The sequence below is a fragment of the Elephas maximus genome, chromosome 7 (assembly GCF_024166365.1).
Source record: "Elephas maximus indicus isolate mEleMax1 chromosome 7, mEleMax1 primary haplotype, whole genome shotgun sequence".
In the NCBI taxonomy this organism is placed as follows: Eukaryota; Metazoa; Chordata; class Mammalia; order Proboscidea; family Elephantidae; genus Elephas; species Elephas maximus.
Window position 1 is genome coordinate 120933282 of NC_064825.1, and position 16694 is coordinate 120949975.

The following is a 16694-nucleotide window of genomic DNA, read 5'->3' on the forward strand; positions in this document are numbered from 1 at the left end:
CTCTGCGCGACCGCAGCGGAGCCAGCGCTCGCTGGGAAGCCGAAACGCGCCCAGCCACCCACTACTGTCTCCAAACGCTGGGTCAGCTCCTCCCCCGACGGGCGCGGCTTCCAATCAGGGAAGGGGACGTGGTGGGCGGGGAGAGGGGGGGGGATGAACGTGGCAGCTTGGAGTTTATCGCGGGACGCGGAAGCTGGCCCTGGACCCGGGTGGGGAGTGGATGGGTGGAGGCCAGGTCATCAGGACCAATAGTGTGGTTGGGCGCGTCCCCCAGTCTGTGTCTTTGGAGAGGAATCGAGTCCCTTCCCATCCTTTCCCGCCTCTCCACTCAGTGGCGGGAGCGGATCCAATTGGCTTTAGCATGGATGAGTGCTTCCATAAAGGCCGTTCATTGGCCAGAGGCAGTGTCAGTTCCCGAGAGCGCAATTTTTCCTGCTAAAGCGACAATTTCCTGCCTAGGCAGCGAGCGGGAAGCCATCTTCGCAGCTCCTGGGAATCCCGGTGTGGCGGTCACAGGCACGGTTGGGGCAGACTCTCCTCTTCTGTGACTGATTCTTCTGGTGCTAGGACAGACGTGAGTTGTTGGGGGAAGGCTGACAAGGGCACTAGGCAGAAAGACCTCAGCCTGGACCGCTGCCCATTGTAAAAACTCCTGTTCCCCAGCTTCAGAAAGCAACTGGAGTAATAGAGTTTTACTGCTGAAAAGACCCTTCCAGATAGCCCAGGCGGCTGTTCAGGCAATGTGTGGCGCACAGTAAAGGGGAGGGAGGGTTGGGGACGTTGTTAAAAGCGCAAATTCCCTAGCTGCCCTCCAGACCTATTCATAATATTTACCAGAAATTTTAAGAAGTACCCAGCACTGCAGATACCTGGCACTCTCTCTCTCTCGCTGTAGCTCTAGCTCTCTTCTGGCTAGTTCTCTGCACTACCCACGTTAGCCATGTTGGCCTTTCCAAACACCCAGCTTGTCTTACCACTCATGGGGACTGTCAGATTGCCTGTGTTTCTCCTCCCTGAGATACGGCCTGGAATCTCTGCCCAGACAGTGTGCTGAGGTAATCACAGGGCTTGCAGCATTTCAGTTCCCTTTCAGGGATCAGGATTCAATGCCCTGTGCTGCATGATGTCCACTGTTTGAAAGTTGCTGTTTCTTATATTTTGCCTTTTTTGTTCAGTCATTTCAGGTGGGAGAGTAAATCGAATCCTTGTTTCTACATCTTGGACAATAGTGGAGGTCAGATATATTCTCTTTGAACTCATCATGAATTTCATAAAGACTGAAGAGAACAAGTCATTCAGTGATAGCGAAAATGACCAGGGTTCCAGACCTAAATTTTCAGAGGTATGTCTGTTTTTTCACAACTCTTTACTAGAGCAGCACTCTAACATAGGACTGTATTAGGTCCTTGGAAGGAGATAAGTTCACAAAGAATGGTAGTTACAATCACTGAATTTTCAGAGGTATGTCTGTTTTTTTACAACTCTTTACTGGAGCAGCACTCTAACATAGGGCTGTATTAGGTCCTTGGAAGGAGCTAAGTTCACAAAGAATGGTAGTTACAATCACTTTTCTTGCATTGTTTAGAAGGTATCTGGGGAGCTCATAGATATAAGTGCTTGCGGAAAAGAAAAGGATAGTGTATGAGTTAAATAACAATGCAAAAGCGTTTTAGGATAACATGGTGACCAACGAACAGTATAGACACTTTATATCATTGGAAGAATAGACAGGCAAAAGTAATATAGTTAATATTTACTGAGAAATTACCATGTACATGAAATTATGATTGTCACATCATATCAATTACTCATTTAATATTTTTAAAAAACTCTATGCAACAGAGAGTATCATCTCCATTTTCCAGATGAAACCCAGGCCGTCAGGCTTCAGAAGCCAGGTGTTTGACCAGCACACCATTTTACTCAAAAATTACAAAATGATAGTACTAAATCGAGATACAGGCAAGGGTTTTTAGAGTGCAGAGAGAAGAAAGCTTAATTTGGACTCAAGAAATTAGAGCAGTGGCATGTAAGAAAAGTCTTAAACATTGAAGAAGATTTCACCAGGTAAGTGGATCAAGGATGACGGCATAGCCTGAGCAAAGGCATGTATGCAAGGAAGCATATTTAGGGAATATTATAGCCCTGGTGGCACAGCGGTTAAGCACAGTGGCATGGCTGTTAACCGAAAGGTTGGAAGTTTGAACCCACCAGCTGTTTCACAGGAGAAAAGACCTGGTAGTCTGCTCCCCTAAAGATTACAGCCTCAGAAACCCAATGGGGCAGTACTACTTTGTACTGTAGGGTTGCTATGAGTCGGAATTGACTGAACCGCACACAACAACAACAACAGAGCTGTCACAGTAGACTTTGTATCAGTCAGAACTTTTAGTATTGCCAGGGAACAGTTTTTACTGTGAAACAAAATTTGTTAACTATGAACTAATAAAATGGATCCACTGGTTTACAGACCTGAAATGTCCAGAGGACAATTGAACTTTAATTCAGCCGTAAACAGTTCTTCAAACAGTCCATAAAAATCTTCAAGGATTTATTTATGTTTTTCATGTGTATGCCCTGCTTTTCATCTTATCCTATCCAGAATGAGAGAGTGAGTCTCTCTTCGTATCCTGAGAAAACTTCTTGCATCTAATTTTCCCAGGCTAAGTACACAAACATTCATGCACAAAACCACCTGGTATGAGGGTATTTACATCAGTCAAGATCCATTCCTGTAGCTGACGTGGATTCACTTCTATGCATATTAATGACTGCTGAAAATGGAAGAGAGGTAAAATAACTTTTTGGAAAATAGTTGCAATGTCTTTTCCTTCCTTGAACTCCATGCTTAAGTCTTTGGATTTTATTCTGTAAGAAAGGAGAAGTATTTAGGGGTTTTTGTCCTTGTATTATTTAGGAGGAGGGATTTAATATAGGCCTTGCTGAGCTGCATATTCATGTTAAAATATCTAGGGCTGTGCTGTACAGTATGGTAGCCACTAGCCACATGTGGCTATTTAAATTTAATTTAATTTAAATGAAATAAAGTGAATAACGCAAATACTCAGCTTCACTAACTACATTTCAAGTACTCAATAGCCACATGTGGCCAATGGCTATACTTCTTCCTTTTTTAAAAAAAGTTATGACTTAGGTAAAAGTTTAAGAGCAAAACAGTTTCAGATTAAACAGTTAATACACAAATTGTTTTGTGACATTGGATGCCAACCCTATGATTTGTCACCACTGTGCCTTCTTCTACCCCAGGTTCCCTGTTTCCATTCATGCAGTTTAATACATGTTCTGTTGGACAGTACTGGTCTAGGGCATCCACTCAAAAACCAGAACTACAATATAAAACTTTCAAACTATCTGGGGAGGGGAAAGCCTAATGCGGGGAGGGGCAGTGGTATCAAAAGAGGACAAAAATGTGGGAGAATATGAATCTAGAAGAAGTGGGAAAAATAAAAGGCACAACAAGATGATAGAAATAAATACAAATATATTAGCATTCCCAGTCAATAAAAGTGGATATATGCTCCAGCTACTTACTTAAAAAGAAATCCATTTTATGTCATTTAAATGGGGTACACAATATGAAGATACAAAGATGTTAGAAAAGGGTGGAAAAAAGTAATACCACACAAACACTAATTAAAGACAAAGCTGAAATAGCTATGTTATTACCAGAGCAAATAGTCGTCAAGGCCAAAATTATTAGGAGAGAGAAACAGGGTCACCTTTTTTTTTTAAAGCTTTCAATTCAACAGAAAGATTATCAAGTATGAATACATACGTATATATATAAAACCCTGGTGGCATACTGGTTAAGTGCTACGGCTGTTAACCAAAAGGTCAGCAGTTCAAATCCGCCAGATGTTCCCTGGAAACTCTATGGGGCAGTTCTGCTCTGTCCTATAGGGTCGCTATGAGTTGCAGTTGACTCAACAGCACTGGGTTTGGCTTGGTTTTTGGTATATATATATCTACTAACATAAGTTTAATACAAAAGGAAAAATTGATAGTACTTCAAGGAAACACTGATAAATTACCAGTATGTTGGGTGATTTGAACACACAATTTTCTTAACTGAGAGATCACGCTACCAAAATTTTGTGGAAAATGCAATTAAAAACCTTGATCAAATACAGTGTACACAAGAAATATGGGGGCACCTTCCATGTGGGAGACCTGGGTTCGATTCCCTGCCAGTGCACCTCATGAGCAGCTACTATCTATCTGTGAAGGCTAGGCTTGTACGTGTTGTAAAGATGCTGAACAAGTTTCAGAGAACTTCCAGACTAGGATGGATTAGGAAGAAAGGCCTTGTGATCTCTTTCCTAAAATCAGCCCGCAAAGATATAATCCCCAATCAATCATGGGGGTGGTAAGGAGCATTTCATTCTGTGTTCCCCATGAGTTGGGGGACTGATTTTACAGCAGCTAACAACAACAACACAAGAAATAAAGCACACGACTTTTAAAAATAATTTTTGAATGTTAATGAAAATTAACAACATCTAAGCCATAAATCAAAGAACAACAAATTTCAAAATGCCAAGACGATATATAATATATATTTCACAAAGGAATTACGTCGGGAATCAATAACAGAAGACACTTTCCTGCCCCCTAAAAGTCAAATATTTGGGAAAAAAATGTTTTTAAAACCCAAAGAGCGTTGGAGAAAATCGTAATGAAAATTACACAGCACTTAAAACTCAAACATAATGCACACCCATGTTTATTGCAACACTGTTTACAATAGCTAAAAGCTGGAAGCAACCAAGGTGTCCATCAACTGATGAATGGATAAATTGTGGTATATTTACACAATGGAATACTATGCATCGATAGAAAACAATGATGAGTCTGTGAAACATTTCATAACATGGAGGAACCTGGAAGGCATTATGCTGAGTGAAATTAGATGCAAAAGCACAAACATTGTATAAGACCACTATTATAAGATCTTGAGAAATAGTTTAACTGAGAAGAACACATTCTTTTGTGGTTATGAAAGGGGGGAGGAAGGGAGGGTGGGAGAGGGTTATTTACTGATTAGATAGTAGATAAGAACTACTTTAGGTGAAGGGAAGGACAACACTCAACACGGGAGAGGTCAGCACCACTGGAGTGGGCCAAAAGCATTTTCCTGAATAAACTGAGTGCTTCGAAGGTCAGCAGAGCAGGGGCGGGGGTTTGGGGACTATGGCTTCAGGGGACATCTAAGTCAATTGGCAAAATAAATTCTATTAAGAAAACATTCTGCATCCCACTTTGAAGTGTGGCATCTGGGGTCTTAAATGCTAGTAAGCGGCCATCTAAGATGCATCAATGAGCCTTAACACACCTGGATCAAAGGAGAATGAAGAACACTAAGGTCACAAGGTAATTATGAGCCCAAGAGACAGAAAGGGCTATGTGAACTAGAGACCACATAATCTGGAGACCAGAAGAACTAGATGGTGCCCGGCCACAACCGATGACTGCCCTGACAGGGAGCACAACAGAGAACCCCTGAGGGAGCAGAACAGTGGGATGCAGACCCCAAATTCTTATAAAAAGACCAGACTTAATGGTCTAAGACTAGAAGAATCCCAGCAGATATGGTCCCCAAACCTTCTGTTGGCCCAGGACAGGAACCACTCCCAAGGCCAACTTATCAGACATGGATTGGACCGGACAATGGGTTGGAGAGAAACGCTGATGAGGAGTGAGCTACTTGCATCAGGTGGACACTTGAGACTGTGTTGGTGTCTCCTGTCTGGAGGGTAGAGGGGTTAGAAACTGTCAAAATGGTCACGAAAGAAGAGACTGGAAGGAGGGAGCAGGCTGACTCATTGGGGGGAGGGTAAGTGGAAGTATGTAGTAAGGTGTATGTAAGTTTGTATGTGAGAGACTGACTTGATTTGTAAACGTTCACTTAAAGCACAATAAAAATTATTTAAAAAAAGCTCAAACATAATGAAAATACAATGTATCAAAATCAGTGGGATGAAACTAACACTCAACTCATAGGGAAATATTACAAGAAAGAATGAAAACTAATGAGCTAAGTAGCTAACTTAAAAATTGGGGAAAAAAATAGAATAACACCAAAAAGGAGAGAGGAAATAATAAAAAAGAAGGAAAAAATTAATTATTTCACTCAGTGTAATGTCCTCTAAATTCATCCATTTTGTGAGCTGTCTTGCAGATTCGTCATTATTCTTTATCATTATGTAGTATTCCATTGTGTGTACGTACCACGCTTCGTCAATCCATTCATCTGTTGATGGGCACTTAGGTTGTTTCCATCTTTTTGCTATTGTGAAAACTGATGGAATGAATATGGGTGTGCCTATTCAGTATATCTTTTTTGGAGCGTACTTTTGGTTTTATATCAGAGAAGTCTTTGCCAAATTTAAGATCACAAAAATTTTCTCTAAAAATCAATTGTACGTGATCATATGGGTCTGTTCCTGGCCTTACGAGTCTATTCCATTGATCTGTTTGTGTCTCCTTTCACTAATAGCACACTGTCTTCATTACTGTAGCATGATAATAATTCCTAAAATCAGATAGTTAAAGTCCTCCAACTTTGTTCTTCAAAGTTACTTAGACTATTCTAGATCCTTTTTCTGTGTAAATTCTAGAGTCAGCTTTTCAGTTTCTACATAGGGCCTGCTGGAATTTTTATTCATATTTCCTTGGCTTAACTGTGGATGACTGAAATCTTAACAATATGCAGTCTTCCAATCCTGAACATGATATATCCCTTTGTTTATTTAAGCCTTCTGAAGTTTATTTCAGTGATATTTCATATTTTTCAGAATAAAGGTCTTGCACATGTTTTTTCAGATTTCTAAGGATATCATGTTTTTGATGTTATTATAAATGACTTTTTTTTTTCTTTCTGGTTGTCACTAAACTCACTTATTATTTCTGGTACCTTTGTAAAAATACATTCCATAGGATTTTCTACATAGATGATCATGCCTCTGTGAGTTAGGGTAGTTTTATTTCTTTCTGATCGGAATGTCTTTTAGTTTTTTTTCTTGCCTTATTGCCCTAGCTAGACCCTCCAGTACAGTGTTGAATAGGGGTGATGAGAGCAGACAGCCTTACCATTTCCCTTATTCTAGGGAGAATGAATTCAGTCCTTCACCATTAAGTATGATGTTACTAGTATGTTTTTTTGTCGACACTCTTTATGAGGTTAAGGAATTTCCCTTCTATCCATATACTGCTGATAGTTTTATCAGAAATGGTTGTTGAAATTTATCAAGTGCTTTTTCTGTGTCTGTTGAAACTATCATGTTTTAAAATTTTTATTCTCCTAATATGGTTAACTACACTGCCCCCTTACAGAGGCAAAACCGTTTTAAATATTGTACTTGATGCTCCAAAATTATGAGGTTTACCCTCTGACTGGTGGGAACAGTAAGTATTCTAAGCTCTGTGCAATCTCCGTATTGTTGTTAGGTGCTGTTGAGGCAGTTCTGACTTACAGCGACCCTGTGTACAACAGAACAAAACACTGCCTAGTCCTATGCCATCCTCAGAATCTTTACTATGTTTGAGCCCATTGTTGCAGCCACTGTGTCAGTCCATCTCATTGAGGGTCTTCCTCTTTTTTGCTGACCCTCTACTTTACCAAGCATGATGTCCTTCTTCAGGGAGTGGTCCCTCCTGATAACATGTCCAAAGTACATGAAATGAATTCTCACCATCCTAGCTTCCAAGGAGTACTCTGGTTGTATTTCTTCCAAGACAGACTTGTTTGTTCTTCTGGCATTCCATGGTATATTCAGTATTCTTCTCCAGCACCATGGTTCAAAGGCATTAATTCTTCTTTGGTCTTTCGTATTCATTGTCCAGTTTTCACATACATACGAGGCAATTTAAAATATCATGTCTTGGGTCACGCACACCTTAATCCTCAAAGTAACATCTTTGCTTTTTTAACACTTTAAAGATGTCTTTTGCAGCATATTTGCCCAATGCAATACATCATTTGATTTCCTGACTGCTGCTTCCATGAGCGTTGATTACGGCTCCAAGTAAAATGAGATCATTGATGTCAGTCTTTTCTCCACTTACCGTGATGTTGCTTATTGGTTCAATTGTGAGGATTTGTATTGTAACAAATTTACTAATATTTATTGGAAGAACACAGAGCCGATATCATAAATATTACCAAGGATAAAGACTAAGGTGAGAGAATTTGTCCTACTAGATATAAATGGTTATTATAGTCAAAATGTTAGTGGTTCAGACCTACTCGGAGGTGACTCAGAAGACAGTCTTGGTGATCTGCTCCAGAAAGGCCGTAGCCATGGAAACCCTAGGGAGCAGTTCTACTCTGTACATATTGGGTTGCTATGAGTTGGAATCAACTCGATGGCAGCTAACACTAACAACAACTAATTACGACAGGATTTGGCAGATATGTGGAAAAATATACCATTGGAACTGAATAGTGAGAATAGAGACAGACCTACAAATTATATGAAAATATTTTATATGGCAAAGCTGGCAATATAGATCCATAGAGAAAGGACGAGTACTTCAATTAGTAGTGCTGGGACAATTAGTTATCCATGTGGGATGAGTAAACTAAAAAAGTGATACATGCCTCAGGCCACATACAAAAAATAATTCCATGTGGCTGAAGAACTTGAATGGGATAAGCAAACTGTTACATTTGAAAGAGAGAGAGAGAATATTTTTATCCTTGGCGTGGTATGCTTATGACATAAAAAGATTAATCAATTTTGCAGTGAAAAAGCAAGCCACAAACTCAGAGAATATGTTTCACACAAATGATGAATAATTTGTTTCTAGAATATATAAACCTACCCACTGCCGTCGAGTCGATTCCGACTCATAGTGACCGTATAAGACAGAGTAGAACTGCCCCATAGAGTTTCCAAGGAGTGCCTGGTGGATTTGAACTGCCGACCTCTTGGTTAGCAGCTGTAGCACTTAACCACTACGCCACCAGGGTTTCCTCAGAATATATAAAGTACTTCTAAAATCATTCATAAAAAAAAATTCCAGTAGAAAATGGAGAAAAGCCAGGAATAGGTATTTTGTAGACATAAGCATGGAAAAGGGTTCACCTCCATTAGTAATTAGGCAATTACTGTTTACACCACCAATGAGATGCCATTTCACATGACACGATTGGCAAGCACTAAAAACTGGACAATACCAAGTTAAAACGAGGGCGTGTGGTAATGAGAACTGTTATTTCCCACTGGAGGGAGTGCAAGTTGGTACAAGCATTTTGTAAAATAGTTTGGCAGTATCTAATACAGATATCCCCTGAAGCTGAGCAATTCTACCCCTAAGTCTACACCTAGAGACATCCTAGGACATGGGCACCAGGAAACATGTACAAGGATATTCATGGCAGAGCTGTACCACTGTTTATAGTAGAGAAAAACCAGAAACAACTGAAATGTGCAAAAACCAGTTAATACATACACTGGGTTCCATTTAATCAGGAAAGCGAATATATGACATCAACCGTGAACATCAGGTAAGTAGTGAAACGAGTCACAGAACACATTTCATAGGAGGCCGTTTATATAAAACCAAAACAGGCAAAACTAAACAATATGCTACTGATTTGACTACTTATGTATCTGAACCTAAAAAAATATAAAGGAATCATCGTTTTAAAATCAATTCAGAATTAGTGGTGTCTGTGAGAATGAGATGGGAATGAGGGCAGAGCACACTGGTGGCTTCGAATCTATTGTAATAGGCAGCAGAACTAACAGCAGAAATTCCCTAACACCTAATGCATAGGTATGTAATTGTTATGATTATTTAAAATAGAGTCATATCAGGAGCCCTGCTGGTGCAGTGGTTAAAGCTTGGCTGCTAACCAAAAAGGTCAGCAGTTTGAACCCACCAGCCACTTCGCAGGAGAAACATGTGGCAATCTGCTTCCATAAAGATTTACAGCCTTGGAAACCCTATGAAGCAGGTCTGCTCTGTCTTTTAGGGTTGCTATGAGTCAAAATAGACCACAGCAGTGGGTTTTGGTTTGAGTATACACCATATACTGCTATGCACATATGTGTTTCATAGTTTTAAAAAAAGCATGATGTATAAGAGATAAGGTAGAGGAAGAAGCTGGGAATACCTTGCAGGGTGCTAGCTTGGGTGGCTGGGTGGGTGATGACACCATTATCAGAATCAGGGAACACAGGAAGAGGGGCATGTTTAAGAGTTAAGTTTTATTTTGACTTTGATTTTGAAAGTGTTGAGGATGAAATGCCCCTGAGGTACCGAAGAGTAGATGTCCAGGAAGGTGTATCAGGAGCTCGGAAGACAAGTCAGTGCTGCAGGTATAGACCTGTACAATAAATACGAGTTGAAAACATGAGGCAATAGGAGACGAAAAAGCCAGAAAAGACGCACTGTCTCTAAAACCTAAGCTCGTTCACTGCAGCTGTCTCCTAAGCCAAGCCAGGTTTTCCCTGCTGATTTCCTGTCTCCAGCCTTATTCTGAGACTTCAGATTCCTCAGTGATTGCCATCCATGTCCTTTGGACTTTTTTGGCATAATGTTTTTTCACTTTTGTCCTTGTGTTTCATTTCTGCGGCCATCAGATTAATTTACATTCTCAACATCTTGTTTCTGAGCTGTTACCAGGCCTTTGAACGGATACATGCATATGCATATTTAGATATACACAGGCTATCCAATCTTGTGATTTATTAGTCGTTTTAGTATATTTCTTTAATGCTGTTGAAACCATGTACTGAACAGGATCTAAATAGATGTTTAAGGAGAATTTTTGAAAGGTGATGCTTCAAATGTTCATAGCATGTATTAAGTCTAGCTTCACTGGTAAGCAAATGGATGAAACTTAAAAAGCAATTAAATGAGATGACATTTCACCTATCAACTGACGAACATTTAAAATAATGATATTGAAACTCTTTTTGAGCAGTGAGTGATATGGTTGGTCTCCTTGGGCAGCAGGGGGGAAGGAGCAGTGTGAGTTGCTACAACCTTCCCAGAAGGCAGTTTGGCAGTGTGTATGTTGTGAGATATGTTCATATCATATCCTTAGTCACAGTATTTTCACTTCAGGGAGTCTAGCTTAGGGAAGTATTCAGATATGGAGACAAAAATTTTATAAGAATATTTTTCACTGTGTTTAGTAAAAAATTGCAAACAACCTGGCTATCCAATAATAGAAGAATGAATTAAAAATTATTCTATAGTGTAATATTATATGGTTCCTCAAATTGTGATTTCCAAGGCTGTTAGTGAGTTGTGAGAGCACTGAGAGTCTGAAAACTGAAAAACCAATTCATACAACATAGTGTCATTAAAAAATAAGTCTATCTGCATGTAAAATAATAGAACCAAATAAAACTAAATATAGAGTTATTATCTCTGGTGATGGAATAATTATCGATTTTTTTCCATCCTTCATTATCTATTTTTATCCAATTTTTATTCAGAGAATCTATTATGTATATAATTTTAAATACATGAAACATTATTAGAGGTGATTATTATTAAAGACATTTCTGATTAAATTTTTAATCTTTCCCTTTTTAAGGATGCTGTCATGAAGCAGACAAGTTCCAACACCCCTGAAGGTCCTTCTCTACCTGACGTACCAGAGTGTAGGAGTACCTCTGAGCTTAGAAATGATGTCAGTAAACGTGAAACAGCTCCTAAAATTTCAAACTTAAATTTCACCATCAAGAAACAATGTCATTTCACATTTACTTTGAATGAAAGCTCCAGGAAATTAGACCTTTGTGTGCTTAATGCATATGGCAAACCGAACGAGAGCATCTTCTCAGCTCTGAAAGCTAATGACACTTTCAAGAAAAGGATGGAAAATCATTCTAATAAGAACATTATTGTTTATGGAGAAAAAGAAATAGATGGATGTATAAATTTAGGAATGCCTCTCAAGTGCCTGCCTAGAGATTCTCATTTTAGAGTAACATTTGGTGAAAGAAACAGTAACCAGCAAGAAGGTGGACAGATATTACGTCATTGTGAAGACCCGAACATTGAATGCATTCTTTTTCACGTTGTTGCTGTTGGGAAGAGTATAAAGAAGATTCTTAAGGTCAAGGAACTTCATGTAAAAGGAGGTACACTTTGTATCTATGCCTTGAAGGGTGAGACTATCAAAGAAGCTCTGTGTAAAGATGGCAGGTTTCGTTCTGACCTCAATGAACTTGAATGGAAGCTAATGGAAGGTCATAAGAACATTCATGAAAAAGAGTCCCCAGTGGAAGAAGTGTCTCGAAAAGTCTTAGAAATGCACATCTTTAGAGGAGGACCTGTGAAGGACAATACTCGTGAAAATCCTGGATGGAAGAAAGACAACAGAGAAAAAAAAATTCAATCCCAAAGTCTAAGGCATGATATTGAAGGAAAAAATCATGGAACACAGTCTATTCTTTGTCATCACAGTTCTGATGAAGAATATGGGGAACTGAACTCACAAAGACCCGGTCTGTGTAGGCAGCACACTATTAATCAGGATATCCAGGAGGATGCAACTAATCTCTGGCTAAAGAACTTCCAAAAATTGAACACTATAATGCAACGATATCCAAATTTTAATGAAGCTCCACTTTGGTTGGGAGAATATTTTAGGGAAGAACAGAAGCAGGGAAAAGTGACACCATCTGAACAATTCAAAGTATATGAAAAGAACTTTGGAAAAGAGACTGCAAATTCTAACTCAGTTGCAACCTATGAATGTCTTATTCCTCTTAGTAAGTCAGTTGGGTTCATAACATGGAACAATAATGGGAACACTGGCAATGCTACTGGCTTTCACTTGAAGGGTGGTTATATTTTGACCTGTCTACATGTCGTATATCACATTGTGGGTGAAGACACACATCCAAATAAGTGGCCAGATATAATTAGTAATTGTGCAGAGTTAACTTTCACTTATGAAAAGTTTTGCCCTACTCGGAGCGATTGGTTTTCTTTTGAGCCATGGTGTGAAGTGTATGATGGAACTCTAGATTATGTCATTTTAAAACTAAAAGAAGATGGAAATGCATTTCCTCCAGACCTATATAGGCAAATTGACCCTCACCCATCTAGTGGTTTGGTTTATTTAATTGGTCACCCAGAAGGCAATATCAAGAAAATAGATGATTGTGCAGTGATTCCTGTAAGTCAACGGCTCAGGAAGTATCCAGTGTGTCAAGATGGGCGGATAGAAAGCAGTGTTGTCACTAATAATGCTTGCCCTATGTTTACTAAAAGAAGTTTCCAGTCAGAGCTTTGGAGCACTGACATGCTTAGTTATGACACTTGTTTCTCCAGCGGGTCCTCTGGCTCCCCGGTGTTTACTGAATCTGGCAAGTTGGTTGCTGTGCATGCCTTCGGGCATTTTTATGGACACGTGAATAAGGCTTATGCCCTTATTGAATTTGGTTATTCTATGTGTTCTATCATTTGTGACATTCAACAGAAAAATGAGAGCTTTTATAAGTTTTTAGTTAGGAAGGAAAATGAAAACCACAATGAAGAAAAAAATAAACAAGGGTCATTGTCTCAAGATCATCAGATTGAACCCATGGAATGGGTGGGATGCTTATAAAGTGAATCAACAAATATGGCAGAGATGTACGGATAATGCTAAAAATGTGGTATTCTTAAAACGAATACTATTGGAAATCCGTATTATAATTATTTACTTATAAGCCTATTCAAGTCCCCATAGTACTATTCAAGAGAAGGCTCTCCTTTCTTAATTCCTATCTATTGAATAACAGGGAATCAGGTCCTCCTCTCAGCTTTTGACTCATTCTTTCTGTACCAGATCATGTGGATTGACATTTCCTGTTTTAGGATTTACTGAAACTAAGGCAATCACATGACAGAAGTTGAGGTTTAACTTTAATGGATATTGTCATAAAGCTATGGGCTTTATGAAAATCCTGGGAGCCCAGTACCCCTCGTGTACAATCCCAGGGATTAAGGATTGCAAATCACCCAATGCTGCCGAAGCACCTGAATCTCCACAGAAGATTATTCATGGGTGCTCCTAACTGGGTGAATCAGATGCTCAACTTATTTTCAAAAAATAGTATGCAAATGAGGCCCAGTGCCAGTACTGAGTCCCTCGGACATATGCTACTGCTTGAGCTTGTCTGGCATATGACCTCTGCCTCCATCGATCTGAACCAAAAATGTGTTTCACCAGATAAGCCAGACAAAAGGTAGATCCAAGTGGCTATAATAAAATTCGTTCTTCACTTTAATTTTAATTATAACGTATCATTGGGATGTGTAGGAATCAGGCACATAGGCCCTGGGATTTTGCTACACCACCAAGCGCATCAGAGTTTGGGATCTATAGCTTAAATGTCCACCTCTGTGCTTGCGTCTCTCAAACCATCTATGTGCTACCACTGCACCTTGTTTATTCCTGTATTATAACACATGAGGTAAAACTTTCTGACTACTTGTCTTTCTCACCCACTAGATTGTAAGTTCCTAAGTGGTCAGAATGTTAATTCATCTTTCTATCCCAGTGTCTAACACTATACTTGGCACACACATAAAAGTTCCTCTAATACACAGAAAACCCTAAGGAATCCTCCAGAAAACTACTGAAACTAATAGAAGAGTTTGGCAGAGTCTCCGGTTATAAAATAAACATACAAAAATCACTTGGATTCCTCTACATCAACAAAAAGAACACCGAAGAGGAAATAACCAAATCAATACCATTCACAGTAGCCCCCAAGAAGATAAGATACTTAGGAATAAATCTTACCAAGGATGTAAAAGACCTATACAAAGAAAACTACAAAGCTCTACTACAAGAAATTCAAAAGGACATACTTAAGTGGAAAAACATACCCTGCTCATGGATAGGAAGACTTAACATAGTAAAAATGTCTATTCTACCAAAAGCCATCTATACATTTAACGCACTTCCGATCCAAATTCCAATCTCATGTTTTAAGGGGATAGAGAAACAAATCACCAATTTCATATGGAAGGGAAAGAAGCCCCGGATAAGCAAAGCACTACTGAAAAAGAAGAAAGTGGGAGGCCTCACCTTATCCGACTTCAGAACCTATTATACAGCCACAGTAGTCAAAACAGCCTGGTACTGGTACAACAACAGACACATAGACCAATGGAACAGAATTGAGAACCCAGACATAGATCCATCCACGTATGAGCAGCTGATATTTGACAAAGGACCAGTGTCAATTAACTGGGGAAAAGATAGCCTTTTTAACAAATGGTGCTGGCATAACTGGATATCCATTTGCAAAATAATGAAACAGGACCCATACCTCACACCATGCACAAAAACTAACTCCAAGTGGATCAAAGACCTAAACATAAAGACTAAAACGATAAAGATCATGGAAGAAAAAATTGGGACAACCCTAGGAGCCCTAATACAAGGTATAAACAGAATACAAAACATCACCAAAAATGATGAAGAGAAACCAGATAACTGGGAGCTCCTAAAAATCAAACACCTATGCTCATCTAAAGACTTCTCCAAAAGAGTAAAAAGACCACCTACAGACTGGGAAAGAATTTTCAGCTATGGCATCTCCGACCAGCGCCTGATCTCTAAAATCTACATGATTCTGTCAAAACTCAACCACAAAAAGACAAACAACCCAATCAAGAAGTGGGCAAAGGATATGAACACACATTTCACTAAAGAAGATATTCAGGCAGCCAACAGATACATGAGAAAATGCTCTCGATCATTAGCCATTAGAGAAATGCAAATTAAAACTACAATGAGATTCCATCTCACACCAGCAAGGCTGGCATTAATCCAAAAAACACAAAATAATAAATGTTGGAGAGGCTGCGGAGAGATTGGGACTCTCATACACTGCTGGTGGGAATGTAAAATGGTACAACCACTTTGGAAATCTATCTGGCGTTATCTTAAACAGTTAGAAATAGAACTACCATACAACCCAGAAATCCCACTCCTAGGAATATACCCTAGAGATACAAGAGCCTTCATACAAACAGATATATGCACACCCATGTTTATTGCAGCTCTGTTTACAATAGCAAAAAGCTGGAAGCAACAAAGGTGTCCATCAACGGATGAATGGGTAAATAAATTGTGGTATATTCACACAATGGAATACTACGCATCGATAAAGAACAGTGATGAATCTCTGAAACATTTCATAACATGGAGGAACCTGGAAGGCATTATGCTGAGCGAAATGAGTCAGAGGCAAAAGGACAAATATTGTATAAGACCACTATTATAAGATCTTGAGTAATAGTAAACCTGCGAAGAACACATACTTTTGTGGTTACGAGGTGGGGAGGGAGGAAGGGTGGGAGAGGGTTTTTTATTGATTAATCAGTAGACAAGAACTGCTTTAGGTGAAGGGAAAGACAACACTCAATACATGGAAGGTCAGCTCAATTGGACTGGACCAAAAGCAAAGAAGTTTCCGGGATAAAATGAATGCTTCAGAGGTCAGTGGAGCAAGCACGGGGGTCTGGGGAACATGGTTTGCGGGGACTTCTAAGTAAATTGGCAAAATAATTCTATTATGAAATCATTCTGCATCCCACTTTGAAATGTGGCGTCTGGGGTCTTAAATGCTAACAAGCGGCCATCTAAGATGCAGCAATTGGTCTCAACCCACCTGGAGCAAAGGAAAATGAAGAACACCAAGGCC

At 39.4% G+C, this 16694-nt stretch overlaps 1 protein-coding gene across 2 annotated transcripts; it reads left to right on the forward strand.

Annotated features, from left to right (window-relative positions):
• Positions 1–228: 228 nt before the first annotated feature.
• Positions 229–14745, forward strand: FAM111B (FAM111 trypsin like peptidase B). Of its 2 annotated transcripts, none has more exons than XM_049892042.1 (3): positions 229–574; positions 1176–1342; positions 11576–14745. In XM_049892042.1, the coding sequence occupies exons 2-3, from the start codon at positions 1262–1264 to the stop codon at positions 13598–13600; spliced, it is 2106 nt and encodes a 701-aa protein (XP_049747999.1). In that variant the 5' UTR covers positions 229–574; positions 1176–1261; the 3' UTR covers positions 13601–14745. The 2 variants fall into 2 exon arrangements, with proteins under 2 accessions (XP_049747999.1, XP_049748000.1); XM_049892043.1 differs by having other exon boundaries at positions 229–544.
• The last annotated feature ends 1949 nt before the right edge of the window (positions 14746–16694 follow it).

Excerpts from the sequence above, each read along its gene's own strand:
- FAM111B (XM_049892042.1), top strand. The coding sequence starts at position 1,262 with ATGAATTTCATAAAGACTGAAGAGAACAAGTCATTCAGTGATAGCGAA. Across the intron at positions 1,343-11,575 it reads CCAGACCTAAATTTTCAGAG|GATGCTGTCATGAAGCAGAC; the intron begins GTATGTCTGTTT and ends TCCCTTTTTAAG.